Source organism: Alligator sinensis, unplaced genomic scaffold, assembly GCF_000455745.1.
Source record: "Alligator sinensis unplaced genomic scaffold, ASM45574v1 scaffold768_5, whole genome shotgun sequence".
In the NCBI taxonomy this organism is placed as follows: domain Eukaryota; kingdom Metazoa; phylum Chordata; order Crocodylia; family Alligatoridae; genus Alligator; species Alligator sinensis.
In genome coordinates this window covers 2,748,878-2,769,447 of record NW_005841991.1, presented here as the reverse complement: position 1 = coordinate 2,769,447, position 20,570 = coordinate 2,748,878, and the positions used below count along the sequence as shown (strand labels likewise).

General features: G+C 41.5%; 1 protein-coding gene across 5 annotated transcripts in view; it reads left to right on the top strand.

The window, feature by feature from the left end:
• FUT8 (fucosyltransferase 8) overlaps positions 1 to 20,570 on the top strand; it is a 300,428-nt gene that overhangs the window by 177,637 nt on the left and 102,221 nt on the right. For 4 of the 5 annotated variants that reach the window (XM_006021405.2, XM_025201353.1, XM_025201354.1 and 1 more), the window contains 2 exons: positions 13,392 to 13,507; positions 13,621 to 13,786. In XM_006021405.2, the coding sequence (XP_006021467.1) occupies positions 13,392 to 13,507; positions 13,621 to 13,786 (282 nt within the window). Of the gene's footprint in view, positions 1 to 11,659; positions 11,749 to 13,391; positions 13,508 to 13,620; positions 13,787 to 20,570 lie in introns of all 5 variants that reach the window. The other variant, XM_025201355.1, reaches the window with a different exon arrangement.

Below are 20,570 nucleotides of genomic sequence, written 5' to 3'. Positions count from 1 at the left end.
GCAGCTCACTCCTAATTGGCATGGAAGCAAAAACTGTGGTTTTAAATTTGGCACCATTTTTGTCTCGCCCCTGCTGATTGACTCTGCTGCTTGCTGCTGACCAGCAGGGAGACAAAAATGGTGCCAAGTATAAAACTGCGGTTTTTGCTTCCCTGCCAATCAGGAGTGAGCTGCAAGTGGGGTCCCTCCACCAGTTGGGGGTAGGGGAGAGGGGGGCGGTGTGCGGGGGAACCTGCAAGATTAAAGGAGCCTCAGTACAGCCCACTGCCACTGTGAATCCAGTAGGGCCCTCTAAATAAATGTGAAAAGGGTTGAGATATTTGGAGAATTAGTTTGCTTTAATGTTATAAAGTTAGTTTAATAATTTTGCTCAATGTATATTTTATCAAAGTTAATAGTAATTCCTTTCAGTATAGAGCAAGCATTGGTTTACTGTTTACAACATGAAGTTTTTTATGCCAAATGAATACCTAACTCTAGACAGCTATCTTAAATAAGGCTCTTTGATATTTAATATTTCATGGTGTATTCATTTGCCATAGAAAATTACTTTCAACAACAGTTAAAATATTCAGTCCAAATACGTACAAGGGAGGTACACCAATGCCCTGCTGCTGCTGTGGCAAAGAAGTAATTAGAAGTAATGTGCACAAGAGGATCTTAGGAAGAGAACCCTGCTTATGCAACAGAGGCAGGCAAAAATTACCATAGTCCTTGCCAGTTTAACCTTGGAGAAAAATTCCCCAAATCTGGCAGTCAGTTTGACCCTGAGCATAAGAGCAAGATCCTGTAGCTAAGTACCTGACAGGTTTTTAAGCCTTAGTGTGTGCACCAGTCAGTCAGTCAGTACTTCCAATCAGTACCTTCACTGTTGGCTCTGGCCAGCATCCAGTGCTTCAGCAGAAAGAAGGAAAAAGTGCAGAAGCCTGTAAAGCAGGGGTGTCTGACTTACCCCGGGTCAGATCCAAATCGCAGGGGCAGTGGCAACTGTGGTGGGATTTTGGGGGCAGGGGTCTAGCAGTGACAGGGTTAAACAGCCATAGGGCAAATGAGAGCTATATCTTCACAGACTTCTTTGGAAGCAGTTCTCCTAATGGCATTAGGAATAAGTCACAGCTATATGTATGTGTTTAAATGCCATTATATTTACAGTTTTTTTCTTGTTTGAAAGAGCTCATGTCAGTAAAATATTTCTTAAGAATTCTTACATAAAACAGAACTCCTTGTACATTGGGTAAAGTGATTGGCTTGATATTTATTTAGAGTTCACACTACTAATTTACATTACATTATTATGGAATCATAGAAAATTAGGGTTGGAAGGGACCTGAGGAGGTCATATAGTTCAGCTCCCTGCCCAAAGCAGGACCATCCCCAACTAGATCATTCCAGCCAGGCCTTTGTCAAGCCAAGCCTTAAAAACTTCCAAGGATGGAGATTCCACCACCTCTCTAGGTAATTTGTTCCAGTGCTTTCCCACCCTCTTAGTGAGAGAGTTTTTCCTAATATCGAATCTAAACCTCCCTTACTGCAACTTGAGACCATTGCTCCTTGCTTTGTCATCTGTCACCACTGAGATTGGTTTAACTCCCATTAGAAGTATTTATACTCTAACTATAAAGCATTCAGTTTGTGTTTTTAGGAGTTGTCTTCTCTGTAGATAAAAAACCCCCCCAACAACCCCTCCTCCCCCCAGGAACTTGTTTCTTACACTGTAGTAACATATTTATAAAAAGGGAGAAAGGAAAATATGATCAAACATGTTACAAACACCAGTAGTACTAGTCACCTAATGGGTAAAAAAAAGTGGAGAAGTTCCTGATTTTGAGAGAGCATTTGACTAGATGAAACTGCTTGCTAGTGTTGTTCCTCAAGGATCAGTTTTAGAACCAATCGCGTTTAATATTTTCGTTAATGACCTTGGCAGGAGTGCACTGATCAAATTTGCTGATGAGACAAAGTATGTCCATATTATTGATTAGTATCTGATACGCAAAGAACTGATTGACCTTGAGGACTGGAGTAACAGAAATGGGGTGAAATTCAGTTGTATGAAGTCTAAATGTAATAATAAGATCTGTTATAATAGTGTGGGATCCTGTTAGTTGAAAACAATGCAGTAGGAAAAGAATATGCCTGTACTAGTCTCTTCTAATGTTTGAATACTATTTCTTGCTGAGGTCCGCTAGACTAGCAATAAGTGTGCTTAACGCCTCTTTTTTCCATGCCCACCCACTTTTTCTCCTCCATTTCAAGTACTGTCAAAGCTACTTTCTGGAGGATGCAGGCTCACCACAGAGATTCACCAATGTGATCCTGCCATAAAAAAAAAGCAAAAACAATTTCACGTAGAGAGAGGGAAGTGCTAATCCCTCATTCAGAACATTGTGTATAGTTCTGATTACTAATGTTCAATAAAGATTAACTCTGATTGTAATAGGTTCAAAAAAGGGCTGCTGGGATGACAAGGTGAATGGAGAGCCTATCTTATGAACGGAGAATAAGAATATTCAGTTTTTAGTTCTTTTGTTTAATAAAGTGAAGGATGAGAAGGGGGGATAATATTTCATTTTGTTAATACATCAAGGGGTATAAGCACCAGGGAAGGAGAAGACCTGTTTAAGCTTATAGTGCAATGTTAACCCAAAAACAAAGGGTATAAACTAGCCATGAATAAAGTTAGGGTGGACATTAGAACAGTGTGGTTCTGGATTGACCTTCTAATTGGAGTAGTGGGATTAAAAAAACCCCATCACTGCTTTTAAAATGGAGATTGATTTTTTTTTAACAGGGTAATAGGATGCAGTATTCCTTATATCAGGGGACTACATTTTGATAACCAAGGTGGCTCCTTCTAGTCTTATGTATTTTAAGGCCCAAGTCAGTGTTGCCAACCCAAAACTTTTTTGTTTTTACTGACAATCTGCAAACGTTTTGCTGAAAGCCAAACTTCCTTTTATTGACATGTTTTTTTAATTGACATACATTTTACAGTATCTAAATGTAAACCTTGTACCAGGTTCTAGGTAGCAGTGACAAGGGTGAGGTATATATAATTACATAATGTAAATGTTACTCTTCTGCTAGGCCCTGTCCTACTGTCAGGCCCCAATTAGAAGGACTGGATTCCAATGTAGGGGTTTAACAACAACCATAGTAAAAAGGTTCAGTTGTCAGTAAAAAGTATTGTATTAAAAAAAATTCTTGAGTTGGTGAACTTGCTTGATACAGCAATGGTTTCAAACCAATTCTTCCCCAAACCCAGAGGTTTCTAATCACCCGCACACTTGCAGGATTCCCTCCCACAGACGATTACCCTCATCCTTACCTCTGCTAGCCTTATTCCCCCCAACCCAGCAGAGATCCCCCAGAGAAGTCTACCTGTGACCCAGCAGTATTACGTGTAGCCAATGAACTCAGAGGCAGCACATAGCCAGGGAGGAGGGGTCAATAAAACCCTGACTGTTTTTCTGCAGGGAACAGTGCTCTTAATCAGATACCAGGTGGTACTGCTGTGCTCTGTCAGTCCATCAGCTTGTCTCCAGTTTCTTTCTAGCCATGGAGCTTCACTGAAGCTCCAGTTGCTCAGTGCTTTTTTTATGGGTGGCTGAATTTTTTTAATGAATTTTATGGTCAGGCATTTTTAGTCAGATTTTTTACTGACTGTAAATATATGGACAGTTGGCAATCCTGGCCAAGGTTGCTATAGAACTAACTGCAAAATCAATGACCCATAAAAACTGAGTGATAGTTTTCCTCTCAACTTTGCTCAGCAGTTTTTGAATGTTTGTAAGGACTGAAACCATAGAGTTTTAATATTGAAGGACCCTTTGATACAAGAATGTTTTAAGGAGTTAAAAAGCAGAATTATGTATTTTAAAATGCTGTTGCCTATTATATTACTGTAGTGTGACTCCAGTCTTGAAGTTAAGTAAATCACTGGGCCATCACTTGCAGCAAATATGTGGAAAAACAAAACAAAACAAAAACAAAACACCCTGTGATACATGATGTATGTACTGATCATCTCTTACCCTTTCTGGGTCAGCATGTGATTTTAGAACAGTGATTCTCAACCAAAGTCCCATGGCACCCCAAAGTGCTATGAGATCTTTTTAAGGGTACCATGAAATATGAGCACAGTTAGGTGTGCAAACACACAATTTGCAAGATCAACCCAGAGATTTAAAATAGTAATCCATAGTGTCAAAATCATTCAGACCTGTTGTGGTGTTTCTGAGTTCTTTGCAACAAAAAGCTGCTCTATTTTTCTGTACTCAAAAAACAAGTGCAAGCTAAGAGTTGCCACTTTTAAAGGGTGCCTGGAGCCTAAAATGGTTGAGAACCATTGTTCTAGAAATGAAGGGCCAGATCTTATGTTTCCGTAAATTAGCATAGGTCAGAGGTATGCTGATTTATGTTAACTAAGGATACAGGCCATTATTTAATTGCAAGGCATCCTTAATATTTCCCTTCTAAGCTTAGTTAAAAGGTATGGGGAGAGACGGAAGGAATTAATTCATTGGTACTATTTGCATCCTAAAGCTGATCTTTTAGAAGGATGAAGGGACTGCTTTTCTTCTCTGTGCTTATCTGCCACTGCTTGTTGTCCTGAATTAACTGGGTATTATTTTCTTTCCTTAAAATCCGTTCAATTCATGGGAAGTGTCAGAGAAAAACAACATCATCGCTATATGGATTTATTTAATAAACCAAACTACAAAGAATTAATTTAACTCTATAATAAGAGTTTCTATAATTGCAAGATTAACTGGAAATAGTTTTTACTGATTTTTTTCAACTTTTCTTCCTACGTGTGTTCAGGTCTCTTTACAGTTCAGATAGAAGTCCCTGTTTTAAACATCTTTTATATCTGAGGTAAAAATAGTGATATTTGATTATAATTTTGCTCATGTTCTTATTTTCCTCCAGTGAAATTTGAGGTTCACGGAAAATATTTATTACAAGGAACTTTAAAATCTTTTGTATATAGCAGAATAGCGCTCTCAGTTAAATTGGATGCAACTATAATCCCTTTTTAGTCAGTTCTTTAGGCTTCATTAACACTAATTTGAGATGGTTACTGTGTTGACATACAAATGCATTACATAGAGATAGTATGAAAATAGTCTTGTTAAAATATGGATGTTTTAAACAAATTCCTTTTTTTCTGCTTAAACATCCAACCATACTACTAAATCAGGTACAAACTATCAAGTAACATAATTATGTGGATTCTCTGAGAGCTGGCTGATGTTTAAGAACTGGCAGTAATAGTTCCATTTACCTTGGGTCTCCTGTTGAACTAAATGTTTTTTGTTTGCTATAAGCTGGCAGGAAACAGCATGCAAAATTATACTGTTTGTACCAGAGAAAAAAGCACTATGCAGTATGTCTTGACTGCAGCATATGTTGAGTGGTTTCTGTCTTTCTTACACATTGTTTTTTGTACTGCTACTTACTATATTGACAAAGGTAGTGTTGATCTCCAGAGTCATTCTGGGAACCAAGAAATATTTGAAAAGCCAGTCCCACCAAAAATAAATGCTTACAAGCATAAATGTAGATACATTTTAATAGGAAATTTAATAATGAAATACAGATGAGATATAACTGACCAAACAGTACAGGTAAACCATATCCATAAAATAATTAAAGTTTGTAAGATATGCAATCATTTAAGGAAGTCTCAATTTTGCTAACATTTGAAGGAATTTAAAATTAATTTCTTTAAGTCCTGAAGTCTTAAAAAGCCTCCAACAGATGCCCAGCCTGTAAGAGGAAAGAATGTCTCACCTAGGCTAGGGACAGACAATACACATAGACATTCAGTGCACACAAACCAGTTTGAAAATGGCTGAAACCGGTTTGAGATAAATATGGCTGAATGTAGTATCAGACTTAACTGATTTGGGTCAAACCGGTTTATGCAATGTCTGTCCTAGACCTCTTTTTGGTTTAACTTAAACCAGAGGCCCCCAGGATCCCAGATGTTTTGTAGCCCTGGGTGGGGCTTTCTGCTCCACAGCAGAGCTGGACCTGTCCCTTTGCTCCCTTGCTGGAGCTCTAGCAGAGACTGCAGATACACCAGCTCTCCCTGCCTCCCCCCCCCCCCCCCCCCCCTCTGCTGCTAAAGCAGGGATTCTCCCCTCCCTTCCCACAGCATGGACCATAGCCAGTATGTGGTTTGCTAGCTAATGCTGAGAGGTGTCTGTGTAAGGCAGACAGGACAATGTTTGCTAAGGGCTTTTTGGAGTTAAAAATAGAGCTTGAATTAATGAGAGAGGCTTTTGTTTTCTTGATGAGCTGAAAAACACTCTGTTAGTCCCTGTGTAACTCCTTGCTGTGTGAGTAAATGCTGTATAACTCCTTGCTGGCTCCCTCACTGGTCAGGAGCAGTGGGGTGGGGGGACGTGGAGGAGTACCCCTCCCTAATCAAAGTGCCTGAAGGGTTATGGCCATGCCTCCATCAGCTCAGTACTATGGAAGGGAAAGGGAGGGCTGCTCTAGTGCCTTTTGGCTTCTAGCCTCAGCCACTTCAGGCATGTGCCTGCATTTCTTCAGTCCAGAGGGGATTTCTGTAGGGTTACAAACCAGTTCAGCCTAGGCAGGTTAAACTAACCTACAAAGATTGAATCAATTCAGGCTCAGGCTTTTTGAATGTCTGTCCCTAGCCCTAAGTTTCAAATTAAGTTTTAAAAGAGCACTTATCTTAGTTCATCTGCAGATCGAATCTTCATCAAGAACTGTAGTTCAAGGGTAAAGAGCAAAGAGTTTAGGGTGAAACCAGATTTTTATACTTTATTACCTGGCTCACTAATTTTTAAAAAAGTCTTTCTATTGGTTTCTACCCTAATTAATATTCAGAAGGCTATTTTTATCCCCTGTTTAAATTCTATCTTGGAATAAACCAGATCTAACTGACATAAACTTTCTAAATGCAGTCTAGGCACCTTTTAGCCTACTTTTTTTGATCTGTCTTGCTTGTGCTTTCTAAAATTATTCTTACCTCTGATTGTCTCTTGCTTGTTCATTTTCTTTGCCTCTTCTTCTCTTACCCAAATTTTGGTAAAAAAACTGCAAGTAAATGCTGTCTTGTTACCATTAAGCATCTTAGGGGCTACTGTAGTCTAACATAGATAAATGAGTCAAGTAGTAGAAGTAGAAAAAACCCAATAAAGTATATAACTAGGGGGTACCAAAATCACAATTTTGTGAAATTGGTCATTTCCCACAAAAATCAGAGCAATCTCCCCTACCCCCCCAAAAAAAAGAGAGGAACCCCAGGTAAAAACAGGGTTTCATGTAAAAATAAAAGATTCCCTCCCACTCCCCCCTCTCCCGGTAGCTGTTTGGGTGATAGGGCTGCCCTCAAGCCTCTCAGCCCTGCAGCCCAGATAGACAGGAACAAAGACCAGCCTGCTTCCCCCCCACCGCCACAGCCGCCTGGCCTGGCTGGGCCCATTGCATGGTAAGAAGACAATGACCGGTTTTGGGGAGAGAATCCGTTTCCTTAATTTTGAGATTTGACAGAAGCAGGAAAAACAACAATTCTAAGTCTGACAAGGTTATTATCATATATACTCGAATATATGACAAAGTGTTTTCCCCAGTCAACATGGAGGGAAAAAACTCCTACTCTTACATTCACATACAAGGAAACATCATTAATTTCATTGTATGTCATCAAACTGCTGCCAAAAGCAGTATGTGCTCAGTAATGGAAACCAACTATAAAGTTGATTAAATGCAGCCAACACTGTGTGTGACTATAAAACATGATATGTTATGCCATACTGAACATGACATGGCCCATAGTGGGCAAATATACAGATGGGAATCTCCCACAAATGTGGGGTTGTGTAGCCCATCTGATAAGATATATGGTAGTGCTTATTGCATGTAGTCCCTCTCAACACTGACTTATTTTCAAGTCATGGTGAGCTTCTACATTGAATATATTTTGACTTCCTCTTCACTTCTACAGATAAGCTGCACCTTCTTTCCCATTGCCAACAATCTCTGATTTGTGACCAGTCTTAAATATTTGGCAAATATCACTGAATGAGGCCACAAACAGTTCACCCTGCACCTCATCTATGTATAAATTTTAGAGGGGGGGGGGAGGGAGGTATCTGGAATACATACCTGACCCTGTCCAAGATTTTTTTTTTCCTGCTGTAGCAGTGGAAGGGGGACAAATTCAAGGGAAAACTCCAATAAATAGATTTTATAACATGAAAATTATAACAAATTTATAGATTTTCTATATATAGAATCTAATCATTGAGAGTTCATCTTGTATTTGAGTAAATATGATAATTCGGAGAAGACAGAACTGAAGGGAAGGAAATTAATTATTTTAAGGGAAAAGAGTAAAGATAGAAAGAAAGTTTCTATAAAACACTTTTCTCTGCTATTTTGGATATAATTTTTCATTTTTAAAAATAATGTTTCATCTTTTTAGGGTTGCCTAGTCCATTTGGACCACGTCCCTCAACTCTCTGTCCTCAGCAACAATTTGCAGTTCAGTAACCCATTTAAATTTGCTTTCTTTTGTAAAAACCTGAATTTGAGCTATTAAATAGCTCCCAGCTTAGTTTTTATTCTGGAAAAGTGATTTTAAGTGGATATAAATTGCAGTTGAAATAGCAGGCTACTTGGAAACAGTTCACTACTCTCATTTTCCTCAAATAGCCCCTCACTGTTTCTTCATTCTCTTTCCAAATCCACTCTATTTATAGTCTGATCCTCACAAGGCATGTTAAATATAAATATTATATACATTGTTATAAGTGTTACAAAGTTTCCTAATTTAATGCAATTTCAGATTTATGTGGCAAATGGTCCCCAGATTTGACACAATCATCATAAAGGCTCAGCTAACCGACCATATTGCAGCTTGGACAAGTAGTAATGACAATCAAACTGGAGAGGCTAATTTCTTTAATATTTTGAACAATAACATGGTTAAAATGTGGTATATGTAATTTTTAATGTTTAAATGTGGTTACTATTGATGTTTGGGTTGGAGAGGGATGTTTCAGTGTGCATTTTTTTTTTCTTCTAGGGGAGAGCTTTTATAACAAGTCCTTTGTGTGTGGACAGGAGTGAGAGCCTGCCCATATAAGCAAATTCTGTAGAAGGGGGAGGTTGGTAGTGTAATATGAGAAGTTTTGGAAGTGGAGTGGAAGAGAAAATGTAATTGTATTTAAACATTTTTTTTTGTAATGAGAGGTAGGTGAAAGTCTTTCTTGGATGTGGATAGATTAAGCATTTACACTGATGTAATCAGCATTGTATTGGTGTAAACAAGTGAACAGATGATATAGTTCTGTACCAGTGGCGCTCAACCTTTTGGCCATGCAGGTCAAACAAATGGTTTAAAGCCAGTCCGTAGGCTGGATCTGACCCAGGGTAGCATATAGCCTTTATCTGGACCCACATGCCAGGATTGAGGCTTAGGGGCCTATACTGCATCTTCCCAGTTCTTCATGCCAGGATTGGTCCCTGGGAGAGTTGTGTTGTTGCCTCTGGCCCCACATGTCAGGATTGGGGCCCCATGCCACTTCAACCCCATAGGCCAGGATTGGGGCCTTGCATACATTCTGCCTGACTCTGCATGTGGGGATTGGGGTTCCAGGGTCCTGCACACCCTTCATCCGGCCCCACATTCCAGGATCAGGGCCTGGGAGCCCTGGATCCCCTCTGTCAAGCCCTGTATATGGTGATTGTGCCCCTGGGCCCCCATTCTGCCTTTGCCCAGCCCCACGTGCTGAGATGGAACTCTAGGCTGCCCTGCGTGCCAGATGACATGGTGCCAGGAGTTGGATCTGGTCTGTGGGCTGAGGCTTGATCACCCTTGCTGCTAACAGTAACTTTGCCCCGTCTAGTGGCGGTTTACCCCAGAAAATATCAGAGGTAAAAAAACCTACCAGTGTAAATTGCACTGGATTAGGTTTCATGTGTCCGTTTCCATTCTAGGGTAGCGACTTGCTAAAAGCATGCAGGATATTGTTAGCTGCTCCACTGCCACCTATTGACAAGGCACTGTAATAGTGCCTATTATCCTAGGACAGCTTGAGTGTCTGACCTTCCTGCTGTTAGTGTAAATGATATCAGTATACAAACCTGACATAAATTGCACAGGATTAAGTGAACATCTGTCCACCCTTTTGGAGAAATTTTGTGGAGTGGGTGTTGAGAATCAGATGAGTGTGACTTTTGAATGTTTTGGGGTAGGGAGGAAGGAATGAGATGGGTGTCGGGGGAACATATATCTGTTGTTTACTGCAGTGCTGATGACGTTTCCAATTTAACAGCAAATAAGACATAGGTCTTACAGAAACGTCAGTCACTGAACAACATCCATTCTGTACACTGAAAGAGGTTAGGGATTCTGTGGAAAAATAATATTTAATTGTTTTATTCAGGGGCAGCTTGTAGGGTGGATCTGCCCGACAGAACCACTCTTTCTGGCCTGCTGGCATGTGGTGGCAGCAGCTCTGACATGGGGTGTGTGGTGGTGGTGGCAACTCTGGCTCCAACCCAGATTCTGGGTCTGCCACCTCCATATACTCCAGGTCAGAGTTGGGGCTGCTGCCGCCTCCATGTGCTCATGCGCCATGTTGGATCTGGTTCACAAGGAGCCCTGCAGTCTGGATTTGGTCTGGGACATAAAGTTGAGTTTGAACACCTCTGATTTAATTAAAGGTATAATGCATACGTACATTGGAAGAGAATTAAAATTGCATGGGTAGCTTGAATCCCAGCATTTCATGACTTCTGAGTACCTGACTTCTCAACCTGATAATAATCTTTAATAGACTTTATAATATAATATGTAATTTCTGATTTGAATGGTGTAATTTTATATTTAGGTATTTATCACATTTTGAACAATAATTTTATTCTTTATCTGTTTTTTTTCAGTTTGTCTGGGCATTCTTTTTTATAGTGAGAAACACACTATATAAAATTCTGCTTACAAGTAGGCTAGAAGGTTTTTCCCCCCTGGTGAAGTGTTTGTGTGTTTGAACTTTGAAACATTTTTTTTAAAGTGAGGTAGTCACTGAAGAGTGCTTTAAGATTCTAATTGTTATTGAATATGATGAATGGTGATTTTTCTGTTTAGTTGTTATATGCACCTAGATTTTGATGCTATATAGGTCTTATAGGAAACATGTAACAAATAGTGCAGAACCTAAGCTTTTGATGGCTTTGTCCATTGGTTTGATTTTTGAGTAAAGAAATAGTTACTGAAACTTTTGTGAATTTGAGACAGTGAGCATTCCTTATAGATAGGGGTCTACCAAACTTAAGGTTAAACTTAAGCCAATTTTACAGGTAGACTGTGGGGCTGGTGGCCATTTTCACGGGTGAGCTCCCCTACACCTCTGGCCTGGGAGCCCCACCCCTCACCACTGACTGGGTGCGAGGACTGTCTGTCATGCATCCCTGCCCTTTACTACTGATTGGTGAAGGGCAGGGCTGTATGATGGACAGTGCTCATAGCCAATCGGGGTGGGGGGCAGCAACCATCTTGCCATCCTGGCAGTCCCTGTCCCCTTTTCCCGCTTCCCTGGTGGGCTGTGCAGCCAGGCCGTAGGAGGAGCCAGCATTTTATTTTCAGTAAGCTTTTTTTTTTTTTTTTTTTAAGGATCCTGCCAAAAAGTGCAGAGCCTATGCTTTTTTGTGGAGCCTGCCTGAAATGGCGGTTTCTGTGAAAATGGCAAAATCACAATTTTGGTAGGTACCTACTTATAGCTTATTTCTGTAGGGCTTATCTATTATTTTATACTGCTTTATGCAGTATAATCAATGCGTAATTTTGATAATGGTACGTCTAGAGCTTGATTTATTTAAAAAAATGTTTGTACTTTTAAGTTACTAGGTAAAATTCCAGATTCAGTATTAATATTGATTTTTGTCCTTGACATGATGCTAACTCAGGGGTGGGCAATTATTTGGGCTGGAAGGCCACTTAAGAAGTTTTGGTGAGCTGCTAAAGGGGGAGGGGGCAATTGATCCTGTCTGGACCACTGGCTGCTGCCAGGAGCCTAAGAAGGGCAGCCGGGGCTGGGCCAGGCCATGCAGCACATAGACTCCTCTGACCCCCGCCCCATTAATTTCCTTCCCACCCCCTCTCTCCCAAACTAGCTTCCTGTTGGTGCTGTGGCTGTGCAGTCCTGATGTGGCCACCAGCAGCTGGGCCCAGACAGGATGCAGAGTGACACAGCATGCCAAGTAGCCATCCTGCCTGTCTGCCTGCTGCAGTGTGCCACTGCTGCCCCAGACTGAGTCTCTCCCTTTCCGCCCACAGCCAGCATGGATCAGTGGTGCCATGGTGGTAGTGGCTCATTTGCAGTGGGTAGGCAGGCAAGATGGCTACTTAATGCACTCCATCCCATGCAGGCCCAGCTGCCGGTGGCTGTGGTGCCAGGACTGTGCATAGCTGCAGTGCCAACAGGAAGCTGTGCTAAGGAGGGCATGGTGGGGGGGTATGGGTGATGGAGGGGTTAAAGAAACTAAGGAGCTACTTAGCTTGCAATGACCAACGTATATTTTGGTGTTATTTACAGTACAGTCTTGTGAAGTGGACAGAACACTTGGAACTAGAACTTCAGCTACTGGGGCAGTTTTACCATGGTGGCACAGTATTTATCCTCAGTACTGCTGTCTTGCACCATTTTCCTCAGACTACAACTACCACTTCCAGAAAGTGTCTTTTTGACCATGGTTAACTAAGTACCTCTGTTGTTGCCCTTACTTCATTTATCACTTCAGTTCGATAACTGTTATCAGCTTATACTCAGGTTTAAGTGCCAAATTGAAGTGCCATTTAAAGATAGTTAATAGCAAAAGGGTGTCAAGGAGGCAATATTTTATCAGGGTATGTAGTAGTAGTTGACTGCTATTACAGAATAATCTGGAATCAGAAGATAGGTCTTTAAGCTTGCACGAATATGGCTTGCCTTAAAATCATATGGTAATCAGTTTATAAGAAGGAATTATGCTTTATTTGCATTCCTCTGTCCTGTCCTAAGACTAATAGCTATATTTAGAATTTGGCTTGTTACATACACATGTTCAGAAACTACTGGTAATTACCATAATAGCCATGAGACCTTACATTATGCTAAGAGTCATTTTATACATGGACTTGAAACCACCGCAGGCTTTCATTATGATTGTTGTAAGCATTACTTGGTGAAGAATGCAACTAGCTTATACTGAGAAAATTTTTATTTACAGTGATTTTTTTCTCTCTCTTGTAATTAGAATCTTCCTGTAATCTTGTGCAAATTATCAATAACTACTTTTAGCAAAGCAAGTAAATAATTACATATCTCATATATTTATTTGATTACATTTTCTTTTCTGTGCTCTAGGATACCAGATGGTCCCATTGAACAGGGGCCTGCTGCAGGAAAGGTACATGCTTTAGAAGAGCAGCTTTTAAAGGCCAAAGAACAGATAGAAAACTATAAGAAGAGAACAGGAGATGGTTGGTAGATATGTTTTCTTTTATTTCTAAAACTGGTACACCATCCTGTAACTATTTCAATATATTCATATATCACTTCACTGGTAATGCTGACACTTCTGTGCTTTTGATAGGAGGCTTGGGGAAAGACCATGAAATATTGAGAAGACGAATTGAAAATGGAGCCAAGGAGCTTTGGTTTTTTCTCCAGAGTGAATTGAAGAAGTTTAAAAATTTGGAAGGAAATGAACTCCAAAGACGTATTGATGAATTTCTATCTGATTTGGGTCATCAAGAAAGGTACCAGTATTTTGGTGCTATTGCATTTTTATTGCACAAAAGATCACAAAATGATTAGAATAAAAATGTGAAATGTGTTAGATTTCCAATTTAGGGCAAGTTAGCAGCACTCTGTATTACAATATGATTGGGACATGGTCAGCAAATTGTGTTGAGGGGTATTGAACATGGGACAGAGTAAACACAGGGTGGACACTATATGGTTTGATATTAAGTTTTTTTTGTGGGTGATATCGTCTAATGTATCAGCTGCATGATTAGGATAGTTTTAGATAAGCTTTTGGATTTAGGGCTTTCTTTTTCAGGTCATCCAGTTCTTTGGTCTGATATTTTAACTCTTAATCTACTAGTAGGGAATATCTCGCATGTGGGTTCAAGAATATGTGTGCCCATCAGTATTATGTAAAAATATGGGAAGGGTATACACATATATAGAATCAGAAGAGCAGGGCTAGAAGGGACATAAGCAGTTAATTTAGTTTAACCCCCTGCTCAAGGCAGGATCATCCTTGTCTTTAGAAATGTACTGAGTTAAGTTATGAAAGGAGCATATTGCAGGAGCCAGCTTGCACAAGGTTCACCAGCGTGGCTGACACCATTTGCTGAATCTTTGATCTGCCACTATGCTATTGAATTTTCATTTTTTTGGCCTTGAAAGATGCCTTGTTCAAATTGGGCAAGGAGAAGAAAACAAATGTCCTCAGCAGCTCTGCGTGTTTGGCTGAATTTTACCCAGGGCCTGGAATGTGAATGTAATGTGTCATTTTTCTTTCCTCACCTTATTTTAACTCTTTACTAGCTTTTTCTTTTAGCTCTCTTTCAAGTAAGAGTCTGACTTAGCTGGCCAAGCTCATCTTTTACAATCTACAAACTCATCTTTTACAATAGTGCTGTAATGAAAAAGCCAAATAATAAAAAATATTTTCACCCTAACCTGATAAACAATTTCCATACGTAATCATCAAGCAGCTAAGCTGAAAGTGATAGAGTGGAAGCAACACTTTTATTCTGTCTCTTTCTCTGTTTCGTGTGTCTGTCTTGTTTTGTTTTGTTTTTAAAAGAAACAGGAGAGAAATGCTACAACAGATCAAAAGTAACAGTCTTAAAATAGCATTCTTGTTTTCTAACGACAGTATGTAATAATATATACAAGTCTTCTGAGCATGGGCTTCTCCCGTATGAAAGACTTTTCAGATGATTTAATTTTTGCTTTTTTGCTGTATTTTTAATAAAAGATTAAAAAAAAAAGTTACTGACACGTTGACATTAAGCCAACAATAAATTAGATACAAAACTTTGAACTACAACTATAATGTAACAATTAACAACAGTTCTAAAACCTCTAAACCTTTGTTGAGGCCCGGATTCCTGTGCTTTCATGCTAGTGGCACCTGTGCAGACCTTGAAGAATTTTCTTGCTGTCCAGGTCTCCATGCCTTTCATTTCTTTAGGCATTTCCAGCTGATAGAACATGGACAGGCTGAGTATAAGAATGATAAGTGTAATTGGGAGAGAGAAGCTGGCAACATTTTTTTACCAGGTCTGCACATGTGGTTGGACCACAATTGGACCTTGGTTCTTTTTTAGAGAATTCTACATACAAGGTATTTTCAGAAGCTTTTTCACAGCTAATTTTGAATTAAGACAGTTCCAGGCACCTACAAGAGATACAAGAGAGAAATATTTGAACCACAAATCTCTATGCTCTAAAACTGCCAAGCTCTTGCTTTATTTGATGAATCAGATGATGCATTTTTTTGGAAAGCTCTTTATGTATTTCCCCAATTTGAAAGACACTTCTAAAGTGCAAATGGCAGTATTTAAGCTCTCATTTTAAGTTCTGACTTTTATCTGTTGGATTTTTTTTCAGAAGGGGTTGCAGAAAATGCTGAGTTTGAGAGGCAGTGTTTCACTGAGTTGATTTGTGATACAGTTAAGTAACTTCAAATTTGTGCTTCAGGACCTCCAGGTTTAAAAAGAATATTAATTCACAACTACATGTGTAAAGCACTTTGAGATTTTAGGATGAAAAGCACTATGTAATTATAATAAGTGACACGCAAGTGCTAGTTCAAGATAAATCTTTATTTACTGATACAAATTTGAATTACAAGATGTTTAAAGGTACTCTTATTGGATAGCTGGAATAAATATCAAGTATGATCCTTGTGGCTAATGTTATTTTTTCCCCAATTTTCAAAAATCTAATGCAGGTGAAACATAGAGTCATATTCTATGTTTTCTTCTGGATGTTAGTTTATACCAGGGCTGAATGCAGCTCACATCTGAGCTGAAATATCAGGCCACAGTAATAACAGCAAACTACTGTATTCAATTAATAACACACATTTAATTAGAGAAATCTTGGATTGAGGCCATGAGTATAGTTTCTGAACTCCCTCTGAAAGACTACTTTGTCTCTTATTAGATATTATCGATAACTACTATGTCAGAACCTTTGTGGTTTTCTGGTTGTAATCAAAATGATTTTTCTTACAGTTGACTCTTTAGTGACTACTGTTGACCTGGAGCCTGTGGTTGCTAATTTTGAGGTGAAATCTTGGTTCTGCTGAAGTCATTGGGAGTTTTTCCTTTGACTTTCATGAGAACAGGATTTCCCACTTTATATTTTTTTATTATCTGTGTCTGAGAATTGTTGGGACCCAGAGTCTTCTGGGCCCAGCTCAATAGTACCGGTGCTTAGCAGGAGAAATTATAGGGATGCTCATAAGGACGCAACAGCATGCAAAGGCTTTGAACTGCATAGCAGACTAATCCTAAATTATCCTAAATTATTCAGGATCCTATATCCTGAGCTAGCTTTCATTACTCAGGGAAGAGACCTTGGAGACATTGTAGATAATTTTCTAAAAGCATCAGCTCAATGTGCAGTAGCAACCGAAAAAGCCAATAAAAAGTTGGGCATCATTAAGAATTACATTGAAAACAAAACTGAAAACATTATCATGCTGCCCCAGCCCCACTCCCTCCCTCACTGCAGGGACATCGATCTGCCTGCCCCCACCCTTTCCCTTGCCCCTTCCCCCAGAACAGACTTACCAGCTGGACACTGCTCTCCAGTGGACGAGGCTCAGCGTAGCAGCACAACACACGTGGTGTCGGGCTGTTCCCAGGCGGGCTGCAGCCGGGCTTGGGGCACAAAGCCCAGCCTGCAATGGCAGCTGCCTCTGCCACGCACAGATGGGGGGGGCACATACTCCTTCCCAAACGTGGGGCAGCATGGGTGGCTGCAACAGCTGTGAGGGAGGAAGGGAGTGGGGCTGGAGCATGGGCCGGCCCTGCACAACTGGGGCACATGGTAGATCTTGCATTGCTTTTAAATGCCGAAGGTGATCTCCTACTTAAAAATGTTGGAGACCTTTGCTGTAAGTTATGTCCATAATTTCAGTTTGTGTCTTAACCTGTAGGTTGATTCATTCCTTTGAGTTAATTCCAGGTTTCTGTAGACTGAAAATGTGCTGAATTGGTTTGTACTTTTCGTATATTTTCTACATGAAAATTAGAAATATAGTTCTTTTTTGAATATTTATCCATGTGTGTTTTTCACACTTCTGTCATGTGTGCTGTATGTGCAAAGATTGAAGATTTTGCTAGCTCTGTATGTTAGTTCATAAATGCATCCTAATTATTCCTGTGCCTAAGGTTCTCTGCTGTCCATAAATTTATGGACAGTCTGTTTAAAAAAACAAAACAATACAAAACAAAACTGTCCTCCAAAAAAAAATCCCCTAAGAAACCATAGGCTTGATTGAAGACCTGTCACCAGAATGAGGCTGGGGGTGTTCAGGGGTGTTCAGGGCCCTGCTCTAATTAATGGTGCTTTATATAAAGCACCTGGCCAGCAGGCAGGGGCACTCCAGCAGCCTCTAAGGAGGCTACTGAACTACCCCTCTCCCTAGCCTCCTCCCCCCCGCCCAGCTCTGTGGCTGTCACTGGGGGAGGGTGGTGGAGGGACAGTGGCAGCATGCACAACTGTTTTGAATAGCCTGCGCTGAGAGGGCAGCGAGGTGGAACAAATCTCTTTGCCTTGAAGGCCCAGCTCAGCTCTCCCCAATACCCCAGCCAGGGTAGCGGGATGGGGAGGGGGGGCTGTGAGGCAAGGGGGCTCTGTTCCACCCCACAGCCCCTTGAGACCTGGCCATCCAAAACATCTGCTAACTTCTGCTGCTGCTCCCCCTCCCTTACCCACCCCACTGACAGCCCTGGGGGCAGGGTTGAGCTGCTGCTTACCAGTGCAAGCATCAGCCCAGCCCTGCTCTCATGCAAAAAATTAACTTTGGATGGAACACATGTTCCCTAAGATGTTCTGTTTTAGAGCACTTTAATCTAATACTTCATTTGACCAGGGTTAATTGTTCCTGTGATCAGGCATTTTAACACACATGCACAGCTGCAGGGGCCCGATCATGCATAAAATGTAACTTGTACAAGCACCTTGGGGCCCGATCATGCATAAAATGTAACTTGTACAAGCACCTTGGATGCAAGCATTGATGAACAGGCAGAGCAGAATGCTGCCACCTTGTGTCCGAGTGGGAGTGCATTTCAGTACCCTACAAGGAGCTCTCCATCTGGTCTTTGTGACCCACTAGAGCCTTCTCAGCCCCATGCCCTTCCCCAGCCATGTGATGCGCTGTGTACTATCAGCAGTCACCTGCGTGTAATGCTTGTTTCAAAGTTAGGCAGAGCTTTGTGGCCAAAGGCAGTCTGAAGCACTGCATGGGATGTATGTAAAAACATGTCAGTAAAAAAATTGTCAGTAAAAAAAAATGCAGATTGTCATTAATAGTTTCATAGTTTCATAGTAGCTAGGGTCAGGAGGGACCTGAACAGATCATCTAGCCTGACCCCCTGCCACAGGCAGGAATGAATGCTGAGTTCACAAGACCCCAGACAGGTGATCGTCCAACTTCCTCTTGAATATGCCCAAGGTAGGGGCAAGGACCACTTCCCTGGGAAGCTGGTTCCAGATTTTGGCCACCCTAACTAAAATATTGCCTTCTGATCTCCAACCTAAACCTATTCTCCATCAGCTTATGACCATTAAAGATTTGTTTCTTGTGTTGGCAACCTTGCTTGTGCCCCGTTCTAAGAGTATATAGTGTCTCACGAGACTGTTTGCCACTCCATTTATTAGTGTCCTTAATTTGAGATGGAGTGCCCAATCATAATTTAGCTTACGTTTCTAGCATAAGTTTATATAGTATAAGTTAGATTTGGAAAAGAATTAGTGAAATTCTTTTCTTTCTTCTTTACTTTCTCTCCCTTTCTCATTTTGCTTCTCTATTCTTACAGGAGGGTATTCTGGTATGCTTAAATCTCCAGTTTTTAACAACTGTCTGATCTGTTGGTATTCCTTTTGTTTAAGAAACAATAATAATATTCTCCTCTTTGTCTAGGGGAGATCGCTGCCTCTGCTGCACAGCTGGGCTTGTCCCGTGGCACACAGGGACCTCATGCCAGGGGACCGGCCCAACTGGGCAGCACAAGCAGCCTCAGGGCCGGCAGGACCTGGCTGGGCCTGGGACACGGTCCCTGCATGCTGTGCCTGGTCCTGCCACCATGGGACTGGCCCAGCCGGGCAGCAGAGGGGCACCAGGGCTGGCAGGACCCGGCTGGGCCTGGCTCACGATCCTGTGTGCTGTGCTGGGTCCTGCTACCCTGGGACCGGCCCAGGTGGGCAGCAGAGGGGCCCCAGGGCTGGCAGGCCCCAGCTGGGCCTGGCATGCGGTCCCCATGCGCCATGCTAGGTCCCGCCTCTGCCCCTCTGTGCCTTTGGGGAGGTGGTGCATGGTGGGACCTGGCATAGTCCCGTGTGGCTTGCTAGTCCGGCTTTGCACTAGAGTGGGTCACGCAGCTCCAGGAGGCACGGTTCCTGTGCACGCCTCCCAGAGCTGTGTGACCCGCTCCGGTGCAAAGCCCGACTAACGAGCTGCACTGGTTTAAGCCAGGTCCCTCCACGCGCTGCCAGCTCCCTCGCAGCTGCTGGCCACTCACCCCCCGCAGCCCCAGGGACATCCCTCCCGCCACCTCTCACACCCACCCACTCCCATAAACTCCCCCACCCCCATTCCCCATTCTCTTAGTTACCTTGGACAGCGCTGGGGGCAGCAGGAACACCAAAGAGATGCTTTGGCTGAAACCAGAGCATCTCTTCTGGAGGACTGGGACCATGACTTGCTCTGCTATTCTGTGGAGCGTTTGTGGTTTTTTTTGTTTTTTTTTTTTTCTTTTTTTTGTCCCCTGGATATCCAGGGGGTCTGATTTTCTCCCTGTGCTGCAAACTTGCATCACGGGGAACTTTTTTTTGTTCTCACATGCCGCTTGCCCTGTGTCAAAGGGGCTTGAGACTGGGCAAGAGGCATGTGCGCTCTCATCTGGACGTGCCCATGATGTCCATCAGTGTGGCTCAGGACAGTTTGCTGTCTGGATAGACACCACTTAGAAAAGCAATATTTTTCTGACTTTTTATTTCCAGTACCCACAAAAGCAGTGGATTCATTTTTACTAGCGTGGGGAGACTGTATGCACTGACATATGCTACAAAGTGATTGAACTCTGTGTTGATATTATAGAGAAGCAGTGCACAGGGGAAACAAGAACATTCTTCCACTTACTGAGAACCAGTTGATATAGGTTATATTAGATAGTTGTTTACTATATAAAGAATAAAAAGGCAACTCAGTCCTCGTACCTATGCACAGAAGCAGTAAACCTCTGAAACTGATTATATAGCACCAGATTCCTATTACAACTTGTAATT